Raw genomic sequence first — 27,768 nt, 5'->3', positions numbered from 1 at the left:
TCAGCACAAGAAAGATCTCAGAAGATACAACTTGAGCCAAGATGACACCTGAACACGGGCGCAGACAACACAATGAAAAGAGAAGCAGCTTCGATGTCCACTCAGAAGTCCCAAGAACCTACAAATGTAGGTTAATGATGAAAATAAGGGGAAAAAAAACTCTCATCCCTAAAGACAATGTATTTCCACCTCCCCCTGAGAGCACCAACATCAGTTTAAGATATTTTTCTAGACAGCTGACAGCATAAAAACATTTTAAATAATTCCAACTCTATCACTTACTAACTGCATTTTCTATCTTTAAGAAAAAATTAATCTGTTTCTAAAAGGACAGTGTCTTTTCTCCCCGACTCCCACCCCAAATTATCTCCTGCTTTTTAGCACTTCGATTTTTTTCTTAAAAGACACAATTAAAAAAAAATTACTGAGAAAGAAGAATGGCAGGGGTCGTTAACAAAAGCTCTGCATAAACACTGGCCACTGCTGATGTTTGTGCTCATGAATAGAAGGGGAATAATAAGCTCATCCATTTTACAGCTTCTTCAGTCTTTATGCATTTGTCCTCCATGAAAAAACACTTCGGTGTGAATTTAAATCTGTGGTATAAAAACAGCATTAGACATCAAATCGATTCATGACTTTTCAATGAAATCGTTAATACCGAAATCCTAAGAATGTATAATTTCAGAATGGAAATGAAGAAACAAAAATAATTTCCATAAATTTAGGCCCTCTTGCCATCTCATGAATTTAAAAACTAAATCAAATTGTCGGCTGAGAAGTGACACTTTGTTGCACTAGTTTACATTTTGATTTAAGCAACTTCAGACAGCGAGTCGAGCACCAACACGTATGAGCCAGCTGCTAGCATGAAGAACAGGAGGAAAACCACAAATACAAGTTCGAAAAAAAAGATATTCCACATTCCATCCTGTTGAAGACATTTATTAGCCGCGTACAAGAGAATTTTCTAACTTCTAGTTCTTACACTTACCCTTCATCTGCTCCATTCTAAGCCTTCTTACCTGACAAGAATAGTAGCCGTACGCTTCCAGGCAATTTACCCTTTCTTGAAACATAGATTTGCTATGCTCTGCTAATATTCCTGTTGTTGCATTTAATGATGATTCTTGAGACAGCTGATTAAGACCAAATAAGCCTTAGTCCTAATTGGCTGCATCTCTGAATACAAAAGAAGGAAATTTCTACCTCCGGCAACCAAGTGTGCAAGTCACAACAGAAAAAGAGCAATAGTCTAAACGTACATTATTAACCTGGGGCATATTAGCCAATTTTCCTCCATGACGGAGAAATTTGAGGACAGTGCATGGACCAGAGCATTCAGAAAAACGAGTGGGAAGTAAAGTTCTGCCAGAAGAATAACCAAATCAGCTACAATTGGTTCTCTCCTGACTCCCTTGCACCCTGCACGCTCCCCACCTTGAAGCCGAGGAGCACCACAGTAGTCAGCAAATCCCTTTCTGATGCTGCTGCTGAAACTTTCCTGGATGATACGCTGTTCCCAGTGGATTTCTATGGCCCAAACTCACCCCTTTCTCCAAGTTTAACCAACTCACTCCTAAATGCAACAGGAACGCCCTGAAGGCTCTGTAACTAGAGCCAGTACTTGCCAGGGCTGTGAACACCAAGCTGGAAGCTTTCTTTTCAGGTGGCCTCAGGATCTGCCTGTATCTTCAGAGTCACATCTAGACTCATCTAAAACAGTCCATGGCACAGTTGTCCATCTGGATGACTTGGCAAAGTGTCAATAGGAAACACTGGGGCTCCCAAATCAGTCCGGGTATGGGAAAACAGGGTTGAACTACACAGCGCTCTGCAACGTGGTAGATTCCATCTTCAGCCCTCAGCAGCAGCCCCAACACTGTGCAGCCACGTGGCATACACAAATCAATACAAATCCACTTCTCCTGTTAAAATTTGTCCAAAACATTCTGAAAGGCTAACTCCTTCTGATAGAAGTCACTTAATCTGTCAGATATTAGATCTAATGTATCCCCTTTCTTCCCATATAAAAACATAAAGTCAGAATAAACTCCATGCTGCACTCCTTAATTTGATAAAAAGTTATTATGTGCCTGGGCTGATCCAGACCAGATTTGTACCACTGGTTAATCTGATGCTGCACAGACCCGGGATTAACGATCGTGGAATAGCATCGGCACACACCAGTTCAGCGAAAGACTACTGCTGCTCAATGCGACAATCGTACTAGCCATGGAGATCGCACCAGCAGCTAACCCACATCGTGAGACTCAACTGCAATCCTTGGCCCACAAGGACCTGGGCTAATTTAAGCCTTGTCATATGTACACGTGGGACCTGAGAAAGGGTTGAATCTGTACAATTAGAGCAACGAGTTTTACAACCGAAGAAAAGTTGGTGGTTTTGAAGCAAAGTTGACTGAACTCCTCTTTCCCTTGCACAGCAAGATAATATTTCATTCAAAGATTTATTTACTGGCTGCAATACCTTGACTTACACTATATCACATACACACAATATATCACATCTCCATTGCTACAGAAACTGGGCTCCGGATTGGTGAAGACATATTCAAAAAGGAATACTTTCCACAGCTGATGAAAAAAAGTTCACAAAGACTTTAGGAAGCTCTAAGATTGTCTAAAGATGTGAGAAAAATCGACTTGTGGATATATAGGTATAGAGACAATTGCAAAACTTAGATTGAAAATTGACTGAAGCAGTTTCTCCCTGGAAAAATTTCACAGGAATGATAACAACATATAAGCTAATAATTAGATTTTTTTTCTATGATAGAAACATAATTGTTAACTGTTACAAAAGAAATAGTGCACCGAGTGAAAGTTAAACACACGGAGTCCTCAAACGGCACTTATGGGGAAACTAAGAAAAATCGATACAAAATTACAGTATGTTACAGCTTGGTCTCTTTTCCCTTTCCATATCCACACAAACACCCCAGACTTGAGAGACGTTTTTCTCAGAATCACTTGAAACAGTAAAACGAGAATTACTTTTCCTTTGCAATGCTACATAAAGCTGATTTTTGAATGATAGGAAGTAATAGGTAAAAATACCTTGTTTTAAAATTAAATATTGAGAGGCTCATAAAGATGAGCTATATATATACATATATATATATATAACTGACAAGAACGTATAACTTTATAAATCATAACAGCTCCATGCAACGTGCTAGCATCTGTATGGCTTAAAATAAACCCAAGTCCTCCCTCCTGAAGCAAGAAACCCAGAGCCAAGGCCAAAAGTTCTGCTCCATTTCAGTCCTGGTAACAGCCACGGAACAGCTTTCAGGTCTTGTTCGGGTGCTGAGTACACAAGGCTGTCTTCAGCTTATTTGTAACTTTTTTACACCCTGTTGAGTGTCAACTGACTCATTCCTGGTAAATAGAGAACTACTGCGGACAGCACAAGTCAAAGCAGGGAGCCTTCCACATGATATAAAGACTTCATAGGTCCACAGACACATGGACCTGCATGCTCCATGTCAAAACATTCTACAGAAACAGTTTCACCAGGCTTAGACTGCTTCCTTCCACCGGTGATGTCTCCAGGACAACACGCTCCACTACTATGAGACAGGGGTTAACTCCCTGCCTTCCCACTGCTTCTTTTCCTCACAAAAAGGGGAAAGCAGAAGCTCTAGATGCACTGTTTTAATTGTCAGTACATAAAATAAACGTGAGCTTTTTATTAGATGTACCTGACTTCGAAAAATTTTACAGAACAGTCTTCTAACTTAGTCTTGTTTTGTACCTTCACCATACTAATGTAAAGGGAGCGATGGGAACGTACAGGCCACCAGCAAGCTGAAGTTCCGTTGTGCTTTTGACACATCTCATCCCAGCCTGCTCTCCCTGCTAAGGCTTTACAGGGCCAAACACCAAGATTAATTGCTGCAAGTTTTAGTTCCACTAATTAGAACTCAGCAACTCCTAGAATGTAAGAAAAACACACGTCTCGCAATGAAATCTGAGTATTTGTTGAAAAAACACACTGGGTTTATATAATCCAAACACCTGGAGTGGGTCTGAGGTGAACTTTTGATTGTTTAAAATATCCATTAAATGGTATTTTAAAACAATTATATAGCTTTGGTGGCATGTTCAAAATCCAACTGCAAAGTCAAAAATCAGACATTTCAAAACAACAATAATGTCAGAGACATTATTTCCGTATGACAGATGTATTTAAAGAACTGAAGATGCTGAAGCACCTTCTCATCCTTCGAGTCATTAATGTGTCCTTTTTCTGAAACAAAAAGTTGGAGAAGACCATAAAGTCACAGCTCTTAAGAAATGCTATTCTCAATACACCTGTGTTCACTCACAGTAACTTTCCAAATCAGAAAATGGTATTTCACTAAATCCGTTTTTCCCCTCAGCCAGACTGGAATCGGCACACGATCCACGCAGGAGATGGAGAGCAGGACCCTTAATCTTTAAGGCTCATTAGTTGAGTTCCGGCCCACACCAGTAGGCACTGGCAATTTGATTAAGTAATGGCTGTTCGGAAGGCATCACACGCAGTCCATAGGAAACGTATCAGTACACCAAAGCTCGTCTCAGAAGAGAGGCTACGGATTTTGTACCTCTAGAGACATTTTCTTCAATCCCTGTCAATTGCCCCTGAAAAACAAGTTAAAATAGTTTGGTATAGCACGGAAATTTGCAGTGACATTGTCAATGTGCCTTAGTAATCAGGTCCATTCTTCCAGCATTAACGTCAATTAAATTGAAAATAAATTCCTCCAGTAGTAGCAGGAAAAAAAAAAACCACACAGCCTGGTTCCTGCGTATTTGTGCCCTATTTCCTATTTAATCCCCCACCACAGGGAGTTATTGATGGGGATTTGTAGCGATCACGCATCCTCTGCCTCCTCAGGAAGTCAGGCTGACAAAAGATTGCTGCCAAGATAGCAGGAAGATGAAAAGATATCAAAATAATAGCAAACCCTCCTACAGCCATGAAAGCTCATTCCCACACACTCATCTGTGTTTGCATAAATCCCAAACATCCCCAGTGAGGACTACAGAGATTTACGTATGGAGAAAATAGAGAGATCAGGTAATTTGTGGAGACGGTCTGATTATTCATTCCCCACTATTAAGGGCAGAGGGGAGAAATAAACAAAAAAAAATTAAAATCAAAAGCAGAACAAGATTTACTGATTTACCTAGGATAGGCAAGAACACAAACAAAATATCCATAACTACAGAGTTTTGGTAGGAACACATTCTCATGACATAGAGGTTCATGTTCTTCTTCACATTAAGGTAGTGACGCTGATCTCTGTGTTGACACCCGGCTAGGACACTTGGCTATTAGCCAAGTATAAAACTTATATCCAAAACCAGTATCTGTTAAAATTGGAATAATCTTTGCCCACATTCTATTAATGTTTTAGCTATCCTGAAATAAACCACGGAAAGGTAAATATCAAGCAGCAGGTGACACATCGTCCATGAGGTCACCCATCCTGCCCAGAAGCCTGCTTGCTCCTTCACCCCAACCCCGGCACTTTGTTCCAAAGTGTATTTTAATCAGTCCTATCTAGCTGACCTCAATTTTGCCTCTTTTAGAAGTCATTTCCCAAGAGCCTATTTTTCCTTAAAAAGCCTTTTTAAAGATTCAAAGCCTTTTACCATTTCTGTACACTCATCTTAAGGAAAAAAGCACAGGCAGCTCTCCATGAAGGCCCCAAAAACTTGAGGTGCAATTGCAACGAAAAAAGTTTAAAGTATGAACTAGTCTCACTTTGTTCAATTTCTACAAGTTAAAACCAAGTCTCAGATTCATTGATGAAAAATAAAAATCCATGGGTGAAAACAACTCTCTACCTATCAAAAAACCCTCGTGCATCTAGAAGAATTAAATTTTGCCATTAATACCATCTCGAGTACTATCATCCATTCAGTTAGACAAAGGCTAAATGAAAATTCATTTGGACATTAAGAAATGCAAAGTTCACCCCTTCTAAGATTCTTCACAGGAACACAACTATGGTCTAAAACACTATTGTATCTGAATTACTTTTTATAAAGATCTATTAATCCAAGGGTGAGAATCTGTCAAACCCTAGTATCTACGCTGATCTCTCAAGGAATCCTTAAAGGACAGACACAGTAACTGTGAGTCTGACTGTGAAAACTAGGAATAGTTATTTTGTAAAAAATTTTTATTCCCTGCGACTTGCTGGTCTCCAGCCTTCGTGAATTAGAAACATCTGAACTCAGCTGAGAAGTAACATTCAACACAGTGGAATTAAAGATATACTTCTCAAGAGCAGCCTTTTCTGCTTATTCAGCTGCCAGAATTTGATGAATATGTGCAGTAGATGAAATGAAACGTCACACAAAGGTGTTAACTTGGTTATTGTTTGAGATCTTCATCCTAAAACCTTAGAAGGAGACAGTCCAGCAACAGACCTTTGAAAGCTGCAGTGCAAGAAATTCAAGTAACCTCATTAGACTTCATGTTTAAGTGATCCAGAGACATATTTGCATATATTAGAACAAAAGACACCCTGTTTCTCTGCATCTATTGGCAATTCCAATAGAAAGTTTGTTTGGTCATTGGAAGTGTTGTATAACGTAATCTGTATATTACCTAAACGTCTATCACTACAGCTTCACTATCACTTTTAACAACTATATAATGTCAATTTTGAGCCTGAACAGCAAATTATTTGACATCATTTTTGATAAACTATTCTAGTGATTTCACACATAGAGTAAACACACTCACTCGGTTGATCCTGGCACCGATATCCATGATTTTTACTTTCAGGCTGCATCCAATCCTTGTACCAAAGCTCCCTAAGTATCAAAAACTGGTATTAAAACATCTTCTTATCACAACACACTGCTTCGCCTGACCTTCCTTACTACCCTTTACATCCTCTGTTTGTTCCCTTTTGGAGATTTTTACAAAGGTTTTTTTGGTGGCAGAACTGTTTTGACTTATTTATAACCCTTTACCCATTTGTATGGATTCATCTTCTAATGCATAGGAAGGATGAAAGGCTACAGGGGACGAGCTCTGGTAACCAAATTCTTCCTTCTGAATGTAAGAGAGGTCATTGCATAAACCCAATCGAGGTCCTACTGGTGATCTATCAGCTCTCGGTCTGCTGCTTTCACTATTTGTTTCACGCTGTAGTGTCAACTAGGTGAGGAAATGAGCCGAGGACGGTGCTGCAGAGCACAAATTGATACTGTAGCCAAACGCATCGTCACACAAAACAGAAGCGCACCCATCAGGATGCGACAGGGACTTGCCTAGGACCAAAACATCAGCATACTAAACCAGCATAACTAACAGCATATTAGTATTTTGCAACACTGATGGCATTGCCAGACACTACTTACAAGCACCTAACGTAAGCATGTGAACATGACCACAGAGAGAGGTCCAAAAGAGGGACTTGATGACCTTGCGTGCAGCAAGCAGCCAAGTAACAAAGCATGACCTGACCAGTCAGTCTTCCAGTTCCCCCATACACGTGTGTGTGTGTGTGTGTGCACGTGCACGCACGGGTGTGTAGTCACATATGTTCATTTGCAACAACACCCAGCATCCGGCATGGATCCAAATCCAACTCTAGAAAGCTAAAGCATTTGCCTGGAACCAGAAGACATTTAGAAGGGCGCACATACAGAGCTGGAAAATAAAGTCTGCTGGTAGCTGCTCTGCGTCCTTTGCTGTGATTATTTTTCTATTTTAAAACATCTACGTTCAGTTTAAACAAGACTCAGGGAAAAACAACTCTTTAATTTGAAGTACATGAGTAGTAGCCTTAACTCAACCGCTGCAACTCTGCACTGTACTGAGATTTCACCTTCATTAATTTCAGTCACACATAGTAGTGGGGAGGATACAACTCACCACTTCAACAAAGACAGGGAAAGGTTTAAGGATATTTCAACTCCGGAGCTGGTTTCCCAGGAGATCCATTTACTTAATACATATTGTGACTTACAGATGAGGTGTGTCATTTCCATTAAGTACCACACGAACTGAAGTTCCTGCTTCCAATTCGACTTCTTTAATGGGGAGCTAATGGTTCATAAGAATTCATAGTGAAATAGATAAATTAAATCATTGCAGACACATCCAAAGCTTTTAGAAAATTCAAACCTCTCCCCACCACACTCAATTTAACCATCTTTCTTGCAGGACCAGCTACATTTGAACCGAAATTTTAACTTTCTAGTTTTTCGCAAACACTGAATCAAGCATCAAAAAGCTGAGAAATAAAGTTTATTACACCATTCAATTAGAGAGCTATAAGCTTTTTATTTCTCTAAATTTTTGTTTGTATTTCAAATGACTCTATGGTCAGCATCCAGCCTTAGTTTCGCCTGTTGTTCCCACCACGTTCTCCAGATAGTAACTAAAGTTGCTGTAAAACATGCCAGTACTGGCCATGTAAAACCAAGAATACTTGACACCTTCCCAACAAAGTGCTACAGATATAATTATTTCATATGCATCAAACACCAAGAGTCTTTTCTATGGTGCCTGCATTGAAAAAAGATAAAGAAAAACACCACAGTATTGATTCTGGACCCTTGAGCTATTTAGGTACCAATATACCCAAATTATTTTAATGATAGTTGAGTAATCCTGCAGCACAGATTTCACACAGAAGTCCTGCTATTAAAGAGTAAGACCAATGATGGACATGGTGATCCATTTAAACACTAGAAAAAGACTTTTTTTTCCCACTTAATATAAGCATGAATCAAACATGATACAGCTTTCTACTTAAATTAATATTGCACTGTATAAGTTACTTCTACAGCAGTCAGGCTGCATTACAACAACCAAAACTAACAGGGGAAAAAAAAAAAAATAGAGTCCTGCTCAGCATGCAGACACGATTACCAGGAGAATTTAATTTTGCTGAGACCAATCATAATTTTTTAGTTTCATTAGACATGACTGCAAGAAAAATCAGCACTGGAGGAAAAAAATAGCCTGTTTTTAAAAGGCACTCCAGTACCAATTGAGTTCTTCAGCACTCTGGTGCTGGTTCTCTTACCAGTAAAACCTGCATGCCCTTACTCTATCTGACCTTGAGCAACTCCAACAGCAAGGAGCTCTCTCAAAGATAACAGCAGAGAGGTTCCACCAGCATGATCTGGATCTTTGTTCACCATTTCATGCATCTACATATGATAGATAAATCATAACCACATGCAGCATACCACTGTGCTTAGCTTAAGAGGTTAAGATAACAAAATAAATCACAAAATAAAAATCAGGAAAGAGTAGTAACTTAATATCAGGAGTAACAGTCACCTGTACACAGCGTTAACTCCAACAGGGCAAAGCACTTCATCACATCACAGTATGCTGCGTAAATGCAATGCTAAGACTACAGATCAACAATGCAAGAACGGTATGATTTGACAAGAAAAAAAAACCATGAACAGAAGAACATTGATTTGCTTTTGAAGTTGCCATGACTACACGCAAGTTCTGCCATTTCAGAAGTGTCCGTAAACTCATGTTATTAAACTTAGAGTGAAACAATGCGAGATCTTCTATAAGCTGCACATAAAACCTAGAAGACAGTAATGTCAACACTCTATGAAGCTTCAGAGAAAGAGGGTTTCAGCTTTACCAAGCACACCAAAACCAAAGACCGACCAGAACTTTGTCCTTCGGTATCATCACACTGACATAATTAGAAATTAGACAGTAAAAATAAGCTGCCATATTCCAACGAGGGAGCTAAATGACTGCTGTACAACTACAAACACTCGTGGTCTAAATACTTGTTAAAACAAAATGCATATTCACAAGAACTATCTGGAGTCAAAGCCCAAAGTCATCAAAAAGTGTAATTTTCAGGAAGAAACGGTACCTCTTCAGCGTTTTAGATCACTGTCACCTTTTCACCCGCAATCCTCATTACCAGGTTTTCAGAGCTGATGCCCAGGGGTCCTCAACGCCGAGCCAGACGCTCCACTGCCCCGTGCGCGCCTCTACACCCTGACCAGCTCACGCGGGGTAACCAAAGGGGTGTCGTGGGAAACCCAGATGCACTCACCGTTCCGACTTTCTTCATCAATAGGAACTATTGTGGCTGGAGGACCTGTTCTGGCCAATTTGCAATCTACAAAGATGAAAAGAGAAGTTATTTCTAGTTCCAGAAAAAGGATCTTGAGAGTTTGGTTGCTGTTTTTTACAACAAGTCAGCAGATTCGGCATACTGAAGACAAGTACTCAATTAGGTATGATGTATGTATGAGCTACAACTATTTGCTAAGTTACACTCAAGGAGGATCAAAGTCTGAGCTGTTTGCTTATCCCTCACTCAGATAAACTTTATAAAGCAAGGGAGAATCTGATGCCAAAGGATTTAACATCTCAGCTGCAGATCCATATTTAAAACAGACAAACAGCAAAAACTTCCTACCGCTTGTTCTGTTATCTCTTACATAACATGTCATGAATACACACATCCCCCAAATCATTGTCACATACCACAACGCAGTTTGGTGGCTACGCTATAAACCTGTTTGTGACTTGCTCTAGAGATACCACCAGGGATCTCAGCGAAGCAGAAGATCTTCAAGACAGAGATAACGTGATGGTAATTTAACCCAAGAAATAACAGAAGAATGACTAAAAGGTATAAATCGTAATTAAAGCTTCACAACAAACATAATTAAAATTTAATTGCAACAAAAGGATCTAATTAAAGAGAGCAAACAGAATTTTAATAACGTTCTAAAGAAAATAAAAATTAAAAACAGACGAGCAATGTTCAGGAAGTTACATTGTGCCATCTTACCCTCGTATTGCCAGTCTGGAGTCAAAAGTTTAGAGCCATCAATGGAAGCAAAGCAGAATAATGAAAGAAAATAAGTAAGATTTTGCAGGTTTACTCAAAAGATAGGTTCAAAGACACAAAGCTGTACATGCAGAGCTAGCAAATGCATAGGCGTAGTCTTAAAATATATAAAAGCACGGCTATTACACGTGGGGACTGTTCTTTGTGAACAATTTGGGTTTCTACACTGAACAGAAGAAAACTATTACCTCTGTAAAGCACATAGAAAATAAAGAAGTGCTTTTAATTTTCAAAGAGCCTCCCAGGACCACTGAAACAGCGTGCTAAGAGACAACCATGCTCCTTCCCATTTCACCATGGAGAGCTATATATGAGAGAGCAGTCCACGTTTTTAGACACTTCCACATTTTTTAAGACACTTAGACACTCCTTTGATCCTCCTGACACAGCCCCATCGCATGGATGGCTACACCCCACTCGTAGGAAATAGCAGCTCTAATTGGTTTCTAGCCAAGGAAAAAAATGCTGGAGTACCACTGTATTTTTTTTTTTTTTGGAGAGGTCTAAACACTTTGCACAAAAATTCCAACAGAAAATCATCTGTAAACTATCCACAAGAGCAAGTTGAGGCAAAATGCTATTTCCCAGCTTACAATAAATATTACATGTTCATCGACTTCGCAAGAATTATGCTGCAGCTCATTACAGGCTGTAGTCACCCCAGTATAGACAAAGCCTATGAAGGAAGATCAAAACAGCGAAGCATTAATTCACATCTCCGTTTAGGGGAAGCCTCTGAAGGACATCTCCGCAGCACGGTCGTTTTCTCGAGCACCAGCTTTGCTATTCAGCTGATGAGTTCAACTGCCAGACCAAACTTCTGAACACCAGGGTTGGAACTGATAGCACAGCGTTCCAGGAGGCAGGTAATATTTACGAACAGCCTGAGCAACAGCTGAATTAATGCTAATGATAACAGTCACTCTGTAATTACGTGGGGTTTTTTTGAAGACCAAGGTGCAAACCTCGCTCTGAAGGTAAAACACACAGAGCTTGTGTGGGTACTGGCTCACATTCTTACGCCAGTGATACTGTTTGTAGAGTTTGATGAACCCACTGGGTTTGCTATCCTAAACAGTCTAAAGAAAATTATTTAATGAACAAATTCTCAGTACTTATTCCTTCTTATATGCTTTACTTTGATACATAAAAATGGAATATTTTCTGATTATAATTGTAAAGTTTTTGTTTCAAAGGCATTAACAGAGCAATCAGACCATCTGAAAAACTACACCCTCCATTTTGTTGTAGTTTCCCAGGAGCACATCCCGTGGGAAGATATGTAATGTTTGCATATCTGCATGAAATAAGGATTTTTTTTTTTTTTTTTCCCTTGGATGCTATAAAAATAACACGACCGTAACAGACACAACTCTAACCTTTTCCAGAGACGTGTGTTACAATTTTCTAGAAGTTTAGGATTTGGCTAATGGAATGACCCTTGAACAAGCTCTTTGTCAGGGCAAAGCCCATCGATACAAACTTCTACTGAGACTTTGTTTTCATGAACGATCCCGCTATTCACTGTTGAACAGTGATCACTGCACATACAGCCAAAAAGAAATCCAAGCACAGACAATTTTTATTTTAAAGATTGCATATGCCTTACCAAAAAAAAAATCCTATTTTTTTTTGAAAATTGTATGAGCTTTCCCACTGTCATCTATGTTTTCATGATGAAGTTTTCTTCTTGCTGGGTGTCTCAATGAGAAGTTCACCTAAATCAAGCCAACTTCTAGTTCTTTTATTCAATAAGCAAATTATCAAAATTACAAGCCTATAACATCTTCGCAGCCTTTTCACAGCACTGGTTTTCCATCAAGCAGATCAGAATTCCCAGAATTATAACCAAAGCAGTCATATGGTATATTTAAAATCAATGTTCAGCATGGAAATCTGGATAGAGTGTCAGAGAAAAGGCAGACTATACAGTCCCGTTCAGTGATTTGCAGAGGATTTATTGCAAGTGTGAGCAGGTGAAGCAATAGAATTTAACACAAGACAAATTACAATGAAAAGAAGAGATTGGAGCAATAGTCAAAACTATTTCTATAGTTAGGGAAGGAAAAAAAATAAACAGGACACGCAGTAGGAATCTTGCTGTGGATTACCCTCGTGGTACCAATAAGAAATTTCTGAGGAAATATGTGGGTTTATGGCACAGATAAGAGCTTACAGATTATTTCATACCATTTCAAACACATCAGTACCAACCAAATATCGGCGTGCTTTTTAAGATGCCTGTCACCCCCTCCCTCCCCTTGACAAAGACCAAACCTAATAATGCCACAGTCTGATTTAGTTTCACGTTCAGCACCACACACTGAACAGATAAACTTAAAATTGCAGTCTTACACCAATTTCCAATTCGAAGGAAGACGATAATTTTAAAGAAAAACCTTAAAGCCAAGTTACATGTTGTAAATACACGAGTGGTACCTTTTCTTTTTCTGTGCAAAATAAAAATCAGTAAGCAGCAGCAACAAGACCAAGTGCTCACACACTGTGTTGTATCACCAGGCACCATCCAGACCTGGGAAACACCGGATACAGGAAAAAGAACATCTTTAGACTGAGCCAGGTGCACAGAAAGGTCATTCCCGTCATCAGGAGGATGGAGAGTCCATCCTATGAAGATGACAGACGCTTGAATTATTTAGTAAAGGAAAATGAAAGCTCTCTAGAAATACACTTGGATAAATATCGAGGAGGAAAAATGAGTGCTTAAACTAAAGAGCAATACGAGTATAAAGAACACTAAGTGCAAAGGAGAAACGGCTGCATGCTGCCCACGAATTTAAAAAGTACATTTCCAGTCCAAATTTAATTTTTTTAACCTGCAGAGAAGGTAGATCCCAGAACACTCTTCCACAGCAGGAACTGCACATAAACACAATTTCAGCATTTTTGAAACATGCCTTGATTTGCTTATGAAAGGGATTACACTAAATGCTCCTCAGAGATATTATGAGATGGGATTTACTTTTTCTCAGGTTTTATTTAAATATTTGTAGGGGAGCATGAGAAGTTGACGCGTGAGTGTCATTTGGGTCCACTGACTGAACGACTTTCTATTGATTAAGTAAGTCTGTGCTGATCAGTTGGTTTGAGTTTTTGCTTTTACAGCAACTACGCAACTGGTGATTTGCTGGTTGCAACACTGAAGGTGAGAAGAGGAAAGCCTTGTGTGCAGCTGGACTGGGGACAGGGTTTCAGAGCTGGTAGAACAAAGCTGGGACTCAGTGGATAGACTGGACATACTACATTTCACAACAGACGGAGCCAGACTGGGACTTTCCAGAACTGACTTAGCAGAAACTCAGAACTTTCGGCAGACGAGAAAGCGAACGTGCAAGACGTGAGAAGAGGAAGACTTAGTGAGGAAGGCAGACCACCAGGGCGACCCCCCAGCTGCCGCGTGCAGGTGCGGCAGTGGGCATCTTATCTAACAAAAAAGGCGGAGTGGAATGCCACTCCTCCTGCCACGTATGGGCCCTACGTGGAAGGACGGAAGGTGTAACAGCCCGCACAGGGGTGCGGGTTGAGATGCGCTCCATCACCGAAGTCTCCGCAGGGACATCTGCTAAAAAGTGCCTGTCAGCCTCCACCCTGAAATGCAACAACATCCAAGGGTTGACCATGGCCACTGCATCAGGAGCGGTAGTGCTAGCAAGTCTGTAAGAAGATTTGAGTAACAACAGCGTGTAGGCAAACTGCTTGTAGGGTTTCTAGGTACACACATACATATATACACACACAACACAATCAACACAACTTTTAACTCTTGTATTTTGTCCTGTGTGGGCGACAGACGTACTTAAAGTAGGAAGCAAGTGCGGAGTCTTGATTCGCGGTCGTGCTCTCCCGCGAGTGAAACAGCTGGAGACAGACAAAGCGATTGAGACACCAGAATGAACGAGTTATTTTGCTGACTAATAGTGCTGGTACTGAGCTTTACCACGCGTGCGTCTCCTTGCCGAATCCTCAAGCCTAGCTGAAACAATATCCCTCCACAGAAATTATTTCAAGCAGTAACAGATTGCTTTATTCAACATAAACAAGTGTAGATAACCGCAGCACCAAAGGCGACTTAGGAAAGAAATATTTACACAACACTTTCCTGTTCTTTTGTTTTCAAGTGCCCTATGCCTGATTTGGGGCCCCGGTATTATTAGATATTAGATATTTTAACTCTTCTAATTTCATGCTGCAGACTATTACCAGAATACTGACGTGCACCTAACTAACAATTCCAATTTTTAATAAAACTACTGCAATTGCTAAGACAGGATGGTTTCTTTCCACCACGTAGTTTCTTTGAAAAGAGGCCCCATGCCCAGCAAACAGCAGCCAGTGAGCAGGGAACATGGCAGAGGCTGACTTGTCTCACCAACGGAAGGAACCTCCGCTCTGCTGGAAGCACTGGGAGAAGCAACACGTTGAAGCACCGTCTACCTGTTCTACGTTTATTTGTTCTACTTTCTCAACAAAAAGCAAGTTGTCCCGGAAATTCCTGGGCATAATGGAGTAGTCGTGGACGTCAAATCGTGCTAAATTGAACATGCTTTAAGCAAGGCAGAAAAGGCACTACAGAAACGAGCTTCCCTGTCCACAGTTTTCACGATTTGTTTTACGTTAAAGCAGCAGCCCTGGTAAATGTAATCATGATGTAGCAGTGCTCTCCGCCCCAGCACCTTACAGAAAGGGCAGCAGGCAAATAAAAGTTAGCAAAGAAAACAACAAGCTATGAAGGCTTTCCTAAAAGCTTCCAGAAGAGCATTTTTGTTCCTGTCATTAACTTCACCATTTCATCTAACTAGTGTGTTTGCTTTACAATTACCTGATCAAGGTGAAGGCAGGTAAATAAAGGGCCTGTCTCCTTGGGAGCAAAGTGAAAATCTGTTTAACAAACTCTTCATGGAACAGTTACAGGGCTCAGATGGTTTCTGATAGCTAATTTTCATTATTTTAATTTCTAATTATTTTTAATGAGATAGCTCAGAGGACACCCTCAATCATTGTTACAGGTAAGATGCTCAGCAAGGTCGAACAGCCTGAGTCCAAACAAACACAACAACTTGAATGATCTCTTACTCTGCCTACAGAGAGCTGTCTGATCATCTTCGTTTCACTTCGTCCTTCCCTCTCTCAAACCCAATTCCCATCCAACACTTACATTACTTACAGGACTTCTCTCTATTTCAACTTCACAGCTAAAGTAAACAGAAACATCTATAAAAATAAAAACAAATGCCATTGAATCAGTCAAAAAGCAGCTTTGAGTGTGGGGAACTGACATGCAACACAAAGAGCTCTAAAGACATCAGAGTGGAGATAGTCCAGCAATGAGATGAGGGTTAGACTGCCCAACTGCCAAAGGTCCCTTCCAACTAGCGTACCCCCATCAACGTGGGGTTTTGCAGTTGACAGCAGCACACCTTCCCTGCCTGAACTCTCCTCTTCATTCCCACCATCCTGCATCCTCACAGCCCCTCTCTGCCAGGAGTTCTTTCTCCTGTGAGACGACTTCCTTCACAAAAGCGTTTCAAAGGACCTTACAAACTGGCCTCCTGCTCCGAACCACTAGAAAGATGGACCTCCACACCACTAACTGTAGATGGAGCTTTGCAAACATCTCCTTAACTGCGTTTCTTATAAGCCCCATAGTCATACACTTACAAAGCCAGCTGTAGCCTCACACACGTTTAGAAGCTGACAACGAAACCAAAAAGTTAGAGGTAGTCACAGTGACTGAGAATTTCCTACAACATCCCTCTACTAAATGCAATTACTTAGAAATCCAAAATAACCATTCATACTTGGCATATCCCTAAATTCCAGCTAAAAAAAACATTGGACGGAGTTGGGAGCAGTGTTTCAAGTTGGCTGTTCTGATCATTAAATCATATGACGGCAAGGCACATAATTGCATTGACTGCTTGAAAGTTTCATAAAGAAAATGGCTTGCCCCACAAAGCCTTATGAATTTAAATGAATATAACCAAAAAAAGGTCTCCCACAACACTTGACAGGGAATTTGTGTTCCCAGTAACAGAGCACAACTTTAAGAAGGGCTCCATAACTTTTTCTGTCTTTGACATGGCAGGAAAAAGCGAGCTGCCCCGCCGGTAGTACAGTGTGCTCACCTGGAAAACAAAGCCAACCGGAACCGTTCCTGGGACATTATTCTGTGAAATAACTGTCATCTTCTCCTAAGCACTTCTGGAATTAAAATTGGAAAAAAAATCCACTTCAATATGCTAATCACCAATTCTTCTTCCAGCTGCTTCAGGAACATCCAATTATTCCTCTAAGTTATTTTACATTTGGTCTTCTATTCAATTTTGCTGTTATATATTCAGATAAGTAGTTTTGTTTGGTTTTATTTAAACAAATAGAGAGAGTACAGCAGGCAATCTCAAAGAACTGACTCAGTTCCTAGCAGATACGCAGCCTGATTTAAAAGACTTGTTATTTAATAAAATTCTACTCACTAACTACTGAAGGAAATTATTTTATTTGTTGGCAGAATCAAATTTTGTTCTTTAATTTGTCACTGGAACAAAGATCAGACTCTAAACTTTGTCAGGAATTGTAGAAGGCTCCATTACTCTTCAGCATCAGTCCCTTACTTACCAAGGGCTTCTCCCCAAGCCAAGAGGAAAAAAACAATTAAAAAAAAAAATCTCACCACGCAATTACTCTGCATTTGTGTTTTAGCCACTTCTGTTGTATTAATGAAGTGCAGAAGGTTGAACTTAATTACTCAGTATTTGCCTGTACATTTACTCCAAGCTGAAAGCATTTTGAAAGGTGATGTGTGTCACACCTACAACAGCTTTCCCGTAAAGCTGTGAACTCGAAGGACGGAATTAAGGCCTGACCACTCTGACACACTGAATAAAGCCGTATCCGTTCAACACAAAAAACTCAAACCTGTCTTCAAGCACAGCCTACAAAAGCAATATTCCAAGAACATGATATTAGCTCTTAGTTGATCCCCCACATTCCTTTGTCTGAACTCTTCCTTAATCCATTAAACTGTGTTGCATCTATAATCCCTTAGAGCAACCCTATTTTGAACTTAGTCACTGCTTGTTCACATGGTACCACTTCATCACCATGCAGGAAGAAACAGCATCCAACCACTCCCTACTGACCCTCTGTGCCCTCTATGACTGCAATAAACCATTTTTTTTATCCCTAAATACTGTAGCAAACAATAATGTGAGTTCAGGATTCTGACTTGCTTCCGTGACTATGTGCTACGAATAACAAATACAGTAATATGAAAAATTTGATATTAAAATTAGCTGCCATCTTTAAACAAAGTCATTTGTGGCCGATTGCAAGCCTGGAGCCTCTAGACCAAGAGCCCTGCTGATGCCTCAGAATCACCACCAACTGTACTGAGATAATGTTTAAGCCAAACGTGCAAATGCAATAAGGCACATTACCAACATACAGGACCAGCCTGCTTAACTCCTCTTTAAACCCAACATAGACAAACACAAGCAGTAGTTCTCAGGCTAATACCACAGACACCATACTATGCTTCGTCAGAAATACCGTAGTAGTTCAAGATGTCACTGTCTCCTGGCTGGAGAAACAGTCATCCCCAGTGCTGACCTGGCCAAGCAAAGCACATCAAGGTTTGAACTATGCCACCTCATTTTGTCCTGAAGTCCACAAGGTGACCATGCACTGTCTTCTAATTTGGCTCATCTGTTTGAATAACAGCAGCTGACGACAAAGTGGTAACAAATGACTGGCAAGTGGGAGGCTTTGCCATCTTGATCCACCTCTGCAGAGCCTGAAGCAACTGTCCGACCACAGCCTTACACACAAATGATTTCTCCGAACACTGGAATTACAGGCTCAGCTGCCTACCTGTCCTCTGCACTGAAGGAGATGCTAAGGCCACCTTATTTGATATAATGTGATCATAATAAAACCTTTGGATAGTTCAACACCAACTGCCAGGAATTCAGACTCTCTGAGAATGAAGCACTGACAAGTTGTTCGGTACTACAAAAACCCTGACACAGCAAGCAAGTCAAACTACTTTCCAGAGCCAGAAGAGTGGGAGCAGAGTTAGAGAAAAGCCGAAATGAACAGAGGGGAGTTTTCTAGTACCTAAAGTGCAGCCAGAAGTCTAGATTCTTAAAGTTTTGTTTCTTCCCCTCTGCATTTAAGTGTGTTTTAGTTTTGCTCTGCTGAGAGCAAAACAAAGCAAGCACTCAACATTCAGCTACGCTCCTTAGTTCAGTGAGAGTAGTGGGCACTAAGCAGCAGTCTTAATTTCAAGCGTACTCTTCCTCAACTCTATCCCTTTCCATCTATGTTGAGAGAAAAAGGAAATAGAGCTTGTGAAAGAAGGTTTAGGAAGTATTTAAAGCCTTCTTTTCCCCATTTCTTCTGCACTGTTAAGCACAGCACATAAGACACTTGCATAAATGTCTTGGAGATATATAGCAAGAATCACTGAAGTCCAGTCCTCAGTCCTGAGTCACTCTTAATACTGTGGCCATTTTAAATAAGAAATTAATGAGAAGTCATTAATACAAAAAATAAAATAGACACATGATTTTTGCCTTATTCCACTGCCTGGAAATCAAAGAGAGTTTGTGCACGCACCACACCAAAGATGTCTGATGGAACAAAGTCAAAACACCTGCACTAACTGATTTACTAAAACGTTGCCAGAACAGCAAGTGCCACAAAGGCAGGTTGTGCATCGCTGGGGTGGCTGCAGAGAGAGACCACAAGCTACTGTGAAAGGCTGTTTCAAGAGAACTAAGTGGTTCACAAAACAGAATATCAATGAATACAGGAAAACCTCAAGCCCACGGGGTTTTATAGATTGAAATTCCCAGCCAAACTCTTGGGACTTTGCGATGTGCAGGGAAAGCGATAGCGTGTTCTCTGCTTTATTTAAATTGGAGATGCAAGAACTGAAATTCTAATAGATTGTGGCACTGGCTGAGGTTAAAGCACCTCACATTGAAATTTGCTGGAAAATATATTTCTCAGAAATGCTCCAACTGCTCATTAAGCAAACAGTCCTTTGAAAGGCCTTATACTTACTTCCACGTTTTGCACTTCCAATGCTCATTCATCAGGGAACGCTCGCCCAAAAACCCCGTGAAAGAGTCTCTCCAAACATCTCCATTTACAGAACAAGGTTGCTAATAAAGAGCTACATAGAACCATACATTTAAGCTGAGTAACTAAGCAACCCGATTTACGAGGAAAACGTCCTGCCTTGCTTCCTGCGTGACTGAATTCCGAACTACAGCTGCGCAATTTCGGCTAAGCTTGGCAAAACCTTTACATTAGCAGGCTTGTACTACAATTGCTCTGTATTGAAAATAGCATAAGGAGGGCTTTCACAGACTATTTTCAGCTCTTCCTGACAGACTTCTCCAATTGTAGAAACTGGGAAAGGAATGACAGCAAACTTGATTTTGATTCAAACCCATTTGCGGTACTTCTTAAACCTACATTGAATTTCTGTGCTTTTGACTCAGACCGGCTCAGTTAAGCACTACTCTAAAATTCATTGCTCAGAAATTCAGACTCTAGTGAAAGATGAGCTAAACGTTAAAATCTGACTGTAGCTGAATTTGGGTTTGGTTTTGGATGAACAAAAGGTGAGCATGATGGATAATCAAGTATAAAAAGGACATAAACCAAATAAAGAGTGTCATTGTAAACTGTTGTTCCCATAGCCTCAGAAAAACATGCTTTTATACAGAATATGCAACCTGATTTATTTTGTAGCTTTATTTCTCCATTCGTCCAACTCTTTTTCTACAGATACGATATCTATAAAGGGTTTGGGAGCTGAAAATTGCCCTGCAAGTGATGTGGATTGCTGTTTTACCGCTTTAGAAAAATGCAGTACCATCCGTCTTTCGGGCAATATTCTTATAGATTGAAACAACTTTGCATTTTACAAGCAGTTTTGGAGTTGACAGTCTCTTTAAAATCGTACTTGTGCCTGAAAACACTGTAATACGCATAAAAATATGATACTATGCCAAGCAGCACCTAAAATGGCTATTACCAGAAGTAATTTTTAAGACCACTAAAACGTACCGGATGGCTCAAAAATAGCTGTAATATCTTCACAAGTGCTTAAACTTCAAAAGTTGACTAAATCTACTTTTAACTATTACTATGCACTGAGCATTAAAATTTCATGCTGTTTTCAATATTTTGGAAATTGCATTTTCCCTATTACTTCTGTGATACATTTAAGACAAAAATCTCATCCAGGAGAATGAAAAAATATTTAATATTTGAAATTAAACTGAATCCAGGTGCTATAAGCAAATTTTGAAGTCATTGCAATTTTAACCGCTGTATAAACGCAGACATTTAACTACTAGTTCAGGTAACTCAGAAAAAGCAACTGGAGGTACCTGTAACGTTTCCTATTGTTGAAACTTCTTTACATGTGAACAAAAAGGGATCAACATTTATTAACTGAAACGCAGGAGAGGAGACAGCTAAACTGCCTATAGATGAGCTAATAATATTTAGCCTTCCCCTGTTCCTAAAGGGTCAATTTCTGACTTTTAGACTTTACGGTCAATATTAATGTTTGTTGCCATTGAAATCACATTTAATCATCAGGCTTGTCATCTTCCCCTGAACAGTTTATCCCGTTTGGGTCCAGGATTCTTTTTGTGCACAATAGACATGGAAAATGTTAAGTTTGTTTCCCACAGAACCGATTGAGATTAGCTAAGAAAAAAAAAGAAAGCAGCATTAAAAGTTTAAGATTAAATTTAGGAAAAAAACCTTCATGAAATTTTCCTATATACACAGGAACATATTCACTTTTAAAGCAGATGTAAAGTTTTAGAATATTACATTACCATATGCAAATACTGTTGTACTGTAGTCTTGAGACTATGGTTTCAGCAACTTTCTTTAGAAAGCAGCGCTTTATTGACTAGAAAAAAGTTATATTGCTGCCAAGGCTCTAACTCCCTTTGGATTTTTAAGATTACAATCCTCTCTCCCGTCCATCCTAAATATCAGCAACGTTCACATATTACTAAGTAAAAAACAAGAGTCAAGTTGTCAGAGTCCGTTGGTGGTAGAACAACGAGAAGCTGTTTTGCTCCTCTGAAGTCACCTCTCACGCTGAGCACTAGCTGCTGTAAATATTCCAACAGTTCAAGAAAATTCCACTTGGTACCAGATGTGCCAGATCTACAGCAGGTAACCCACGGCTGCCTCCACCGAAAACAGGCTGCGCTAATTAATCTGCCAGTTCTAGGATTGTTTATGTTTTGGGCAATTAACTAGCAATTTTGTGCACATTTACATATCGTGCCTATAAATATCTTGCTCGTGACATCTCTAATGAAGTCGACGTTGATCAACATCTTCCTGTAATTCAATCAAGACATCAAAAGCAGCAGTGGCACAAGGTGAGGAAGTGGCTTCGCTGCTCGGTAAAGCAATACCCTGCTGCGCCCTTCACGGGCACGAAGGGGAAGCAAGACAACTCCTTGGCTTACGAGGCACCCTACTCTCTCAGCTCCTCGAGTACTCACTCAAACACTGCTAAAACGAGCCTGGCAAAACAGACTTCCACAACTGCATTTTAAACATAACAGCACATTGCAAATTTTCTCTTCCTTTCTCCATGGCAAATGCAACCGTCTTCTGGGAGGACAAGCTGCCATGTCCCATGGTCACGGGACTCCGTTGGATTATCTAGCACGCACCAGGGTATCCCCTGCTCCATCCCTGCAGAAACAACCACCTGCAAAACTGAGGACTGACCTGGAGATTTTCACGTTTAAAAAACAGACCCTGCTACTGTCTCTTAACTGAATCGTGATCTAATTACCATTGAACGCCTTATCAAATTAAGACAGATGTTGTGCTTTGGTTTCGAAAGCAGAAAGCTTTAGGTATCTCAAGTAGAAGACATTGTATCTTACAGAAGTGACAACCAAAAAAGGTCTCAGAGGCAATAAAAAGTGTCAAGATCTGTTTTTTTAAGCATATTTCCAAGCAGACATGTAGTAGCAGAACCCAGGAAATAGGACGTAATGAACTTAGGGCTTAAAATCAAGTTCCAGTGGCTTCACAAAGTTAACTTATTTTGCACAGAGGATGCTGACACGCATTCACATATGTAAAAAATAATTAGGCAAGGATCTGGAAAATGCTGCCTCCACAGCCTGGGTGAACAGGTACAGAGCTGTGAGCAGAAAGCAGGCTCCCAAGTCGCAGCTGGAACATCCTTTGCCAAAAAAAAACAGAGGTTAAGGCATCTGAAATATCGTAACAGCTCTTACATACCACCTGCCTGAAACACATCCATTTGCATGTTCCTCATCCATAAAAAATGCAAAGTAATAAGACTTCACAGAAAGCGTCATCCTTTGAAGTATCTCTTTAATAAATTATGCTCCAACGGATTCAATAATTGAAGTCTGAACCGCTTTCTGCCCATCACAGATCTGGCCTGTGTCTAAACAGCCTGAACCTGAGTTAATTATAAAAGCAATAAGGACTTTAATGTTCAACAGCTACAGAGAGTTATTTGTTTTCCTTCTGGTTAGATGCACACTTTTGATACCCACTTTGTTAAGCAAAAAGTTATACAACCTTATTTTTATAATTAACATTCTTCCCATCTACAGTGATGATCATACCTGTTCTTGTAGGAGTTGTACTATGCCTTCCTGGTCCCACAGTTTATTATTTACTTTTTCAGGTAAATTCACAAAATACCTCCCACTTATAAATGAAAAAACTGAAAATATGCAGAGCGGGAGGAATAAAAGTTTATCTGCAGAGTTAGCACTTTCTTCAATATTTATTAAAAAAAAAAAAACACCAACAATTTTGTGAAAAGCATCAAGATGGAACTTCAGCCTATTTTTGAAGTATCTATTTAATAAGGACACTACAACCTGAAATGAAAGAACATATCTATGGTGTCACCTGTCACTCCGGCCAGAATTTCTTTATAGATGTTTTTGGAAAGCTTGGGCACTATTAACTCAAAAATGACCTGGTAAATACAAAATAGTTACAGCCGTTGTCTTTGAAACCATTTAAGCTCTATTTTAACAAAGTTAAGGTTTTAAGTGCTTCCCCCATAAAGCAACTATGCGAGGAAAGATGTATGGGATGAGGCAAAGGACTGCTTGACTCAGCCCCTTCAGCAGACGGTGGACACCAGAACCCCTCTGGAGAGGATTCCCAAAACGTGCTAACCATGCCCAAAACACGGTGTTAAAGCCAAGCGAAGCAGCTGATGCTGGTGCGTGGACTCTCCAAGCTCTGAACATTAAAAAGACTTCTTCCAGAAACTTACACACTTTAGGATGATTTTTTTGTGCGTTTTTTTTAATAACAGTTGTGAAAATGAATTCAAAGCACTGGTATATCTGCTGTCGGAAACCTCTATCATCAAACAACAGACAAATTGCAAGAAGAGAGTTGATACCTTTCTGCTACATTGGAAAAGACATTTCATATTCCTTGCAGTACAACTCTAAACCCTCAAAATACTTTTCAATTTTCACCTGCTTAGAAAACAGTTACAAAAATAAACACCTTATAGGACATAGTGATTACCATCAAAATCTCTCTGTGTCTATCACTAATCTCTGGGAGAGCTGAAGACATGGAAGAAAACTCTTTTGCTAAAACAGACAACGGTGGTACCTTGGTGCTTCCCAGGATACCAAATAGCAAAGAAGTAAAAACAGTTCACAAATCTACTGGCTCCTAGTGCTAATAATGAGCACAGGTAAACTAATATAAAATGCAAGTTTTCTTACTGCAAAAGCCATCAAAACTTGGGGAAAAAAAAAAGAGGAGGAGGGTATTTGATGGCAGAAATTAAGATTGATCATTGTTTCTTGTATAGCTACAGCTCTCCACAGTGTTTCTGCTCCTTTGAAAAACGACCAGTGCCAAAGGAATAGCAGCTTTCGCCCACCAGTGATCCATCTTTTCCCTCCAAATACACACGTACACGCTAACAACTTGCAAAACAGCACTCGACTAGAGAGGACTTGAGAAGTCAGTCCCATCCCAGTGCATATTCCTGGGAGTTTTACATCAGCAAGGACGGACAGGAAAGAAAACACATTGTTTTCTTAAATTACAAAAATGTCATAATAATTTGGATCTACAGACTATACAGAGGCCATCAGCAGGAGGACAGAAGCGATGCCTCCAAGCTGGACCCAGCTTCATCTCTATAGGGGGAAACACAAGGGTACAGGGGAGGTTTCAAATTCTTCCTGTAAGGTTTTCACCTATGCAAAGGTGAAAACAACCCTGCAGATGAGACAGCGATTGCATGGGTATTTCTGTAGGTTTAACATGCATTCAGCAGTGCCAAAGACTATTCCTCTCCTAATCCCATTCAACCTTTTTTTTTTTTTTTTTAATCTAGCACACAGGCATTGATATAGTAGCACACTTGACACAAAAGTACTCAGCTTCTACTCCATATCCAGGCTGACTGTAATGGAGAGGTTGATTAATTTTGTATTAGCCAGATGCACAACTGAAAATAAATCCCAAACCATTGATTATACTGGAAGAACAAGCAGATATGGCATCTTCTTTTCATACCTCTAGCACTTAATTATACAAAGGTTTTACCCACAAGGACGTTAAGAAAATAGCTATGCACAGCTATGGGACTTTTTTATTATTTCTTCCTATGCATGATTGTTTATGTTTTTTAAATATAATTTTGTGTGTGTGTGTAAGATTCTGGCTTATTACAGGTTTATTTCCAGATAATGAAGAAAATAGTCATTTGTCTGAAGCCATTCACTCAGTTTATCTTTTCGTGACAGTATGTTCGTAACTATTTTAATTATCAGACAACAACAGGTTCAGTGATTCCATGGAGCTGTGTGAAGACCATGCCTGTAAATGTCTGGCTTCGTGGTTTGTATGCTGAGCAATTCAAAGCCATTTAAAAATACAGTAGTCTCAATCACATTTCTTTGAGCACCTAGAATATTAGCCAAGCAGAGACTCTCATCACCTGTTAATCACGACCTCCTTAGCAGAATAAAAAGGCTAAGGCTTGAAGACAAAACAAAACAAACCAGCCAGAAGCCCCTGGAGCTGTAAAACCACTAGCCCGTGCCACTATACCCATCGGTGTTATTAACTAAACAGATAAAATTGTAGATAAGAGGAGCAATTGACTTGAGCAGCATCCCAGAGGCAAGCTTCTGTGTCTCCCTGATTAGCTTCATTCAATTACGTCTTCTTAATTGCTCGTGTGCTAAAGCTCATTAAATGAAAAATAATATTGCTTTCCTGCAGGCTGTGCACTTGAGATTTGAAAAATGGACACCACTGGTGTACCTTTGAGATACTGCCAGAGAGATTTCAAAGAGCATTTACAGCTGATCAAAAGCAAAGTAGACTGCTACTTATTGTGGTAGTAGGATCTTCAATCTCGTTGTGAGGTCATGACAGAGTATTTCTCATTTTCTTCTAAACTACTGACAAATTTTCACTTTTAAATCATTCAACTTCCCCCTCACCCTCCCCAAGATAACGAAAATTTTAGAGTTAAGGTCAACACAACAGCTCATAATTTGAACAGCGCCAGAAAACAAAACAAATCTTCAGGCTTGTCTTTAGCTTTATAGTATAAACCTGCTACTAACCGAGTCCAGAAAGAATACCATAACTTCATAGAGCTACACTTTACAACTTTTTCAGTTCTCTTTGGTGAATTCAAGTTTCCCCTTCATTATCTGTTGCCCTGGAATAATTTCTGGATCATTTCTGAACAAAAACTCTCTAACATTCACAAACCACGTTGCACCAGAAGAAGCAGCATGATTTTTGCAGAAGATACTATGTTGTTACACAAACAAGTAAAGAGTCAGGTTTTTCGGTGGGATTTTGTGAGGGTTTTTTCATTATTTTTTTTCTTGGGCTTTTTCTATTAAAAAAAAAAAAACATACAAATAACTCCAAGTTGACACTCCTAACCCTATCTCTGTCAAATGAAAGGACCTTCTTCACATGCTGTATTGTTATGCTGAGCAGGAATCGCAGATGCCCCGTTTAATTGAAGTGGAATAGATTTCCTATCAGGACAAACATTTTGTAAGCATCTCGTAAAAAATTTATCTTACAGAATGTGGCATTTGAGTGAAGAAGAAACAGTGAATGTAAATCTCTATCAACAATGTGAATGTAAATCTCTATCAACAATGACCATAAAATAACATCTTTGATTAGTGTCTGCTACTGAAATGAATTTAAGGCTATAAAAATTTACTACAGCTGTATATGTTATAAAATATTAGATATGGCATGTTCAAGTACAAATGATGTACAAGTGGCTTCAACCCCAAACCAACTAGTAATGGGTCAACGGAACAGAGTTCCCAAAATGCACCTGCACACACGAAGAACATCAAACTTCCTCCTCTCATTTACAAAACAGTACTTAAAAAATGAGATGGTATTTACAACTTTTTTTTTTTTTAAATCGTAATATTTTTCCACTTTAGCAACTCCTGTACTGTAGCCAAGCAGGAAAAAGGGCTCAAACAATCCTTAAAGGGCTTCTCAGAAGGGAAACATCACAAATATCTCTCTAGAGTCTCTTAACAGAAAATTCTCCATCTACATTGATAAATACTCTGGTTTATGTTTAGTTTTCTTAAACTCCAGAATTGTTAGAACGCTAATAAAGAACAGTGTCTAGATTTTTTTCAGTTAATTTTGCAATAAAAAGCAGTAAAGAAAAACTTGGGAGGACAAAAAAAAGCACTGAAGAAATGGAAACTAAGCTGAAGTTTCCAACTCACGTATCTGAAACTTTGCATACTAACCAAAAC

The 27,768-nt window shown here is 39.6% G+C and overlaps 1 protein-coding gene across 3 annotated transcripts in view; it reads right to left on the bottom strand.

Annotated features, from left to right (window-relative positions):
- PCDH15 (protocadherin related 15) overlaps window positions 1–27,768 on the bottom strand; it is a 359,782-nt gene that overhangs the window by 318,355 nt on the left and 13,659 nt on the right. For 2 of the 3 annotated variants that reach the window (XM_086616980.1, XM_086616981.1), the window contains exon 2: window positions 10,085–10,150. In XM_086616980.1, the coding sequence (XP_086473106.1) occupies window positions 10,085–10,150 (66 nt within the window). Of the gene's footprint in view, window positions 1–10,084; window positions 10,151–10,831; window positions 10,847–27,768 lie in introns of all 3 variants that reach the window. The other variant, XM_086616982.1, reaches the window with a different exon arrangement.

The sequence above is a fragment of the Tauraco erythrolophus genome, chromosome 9, assembly GCF_009769465.1.
Source record: "Tauraco erythrolophus isolate bTauEry1 chromosome 9, bTauEry1.pri, whole genome shotgun sequence".
NCBI classification, from domain to species: domain Eukaryota; kingdom Metazoa; phylum Chordata; class Aves; order Musophagiformes; family Musophagidae; genus Tauraco; species Tauraco erythrolophus.
The sequence above is the reverse complement of the archived record's forward strand: the minus strand, read 5'-3'. Positions and strand labels throughout refer to the sequence as shown.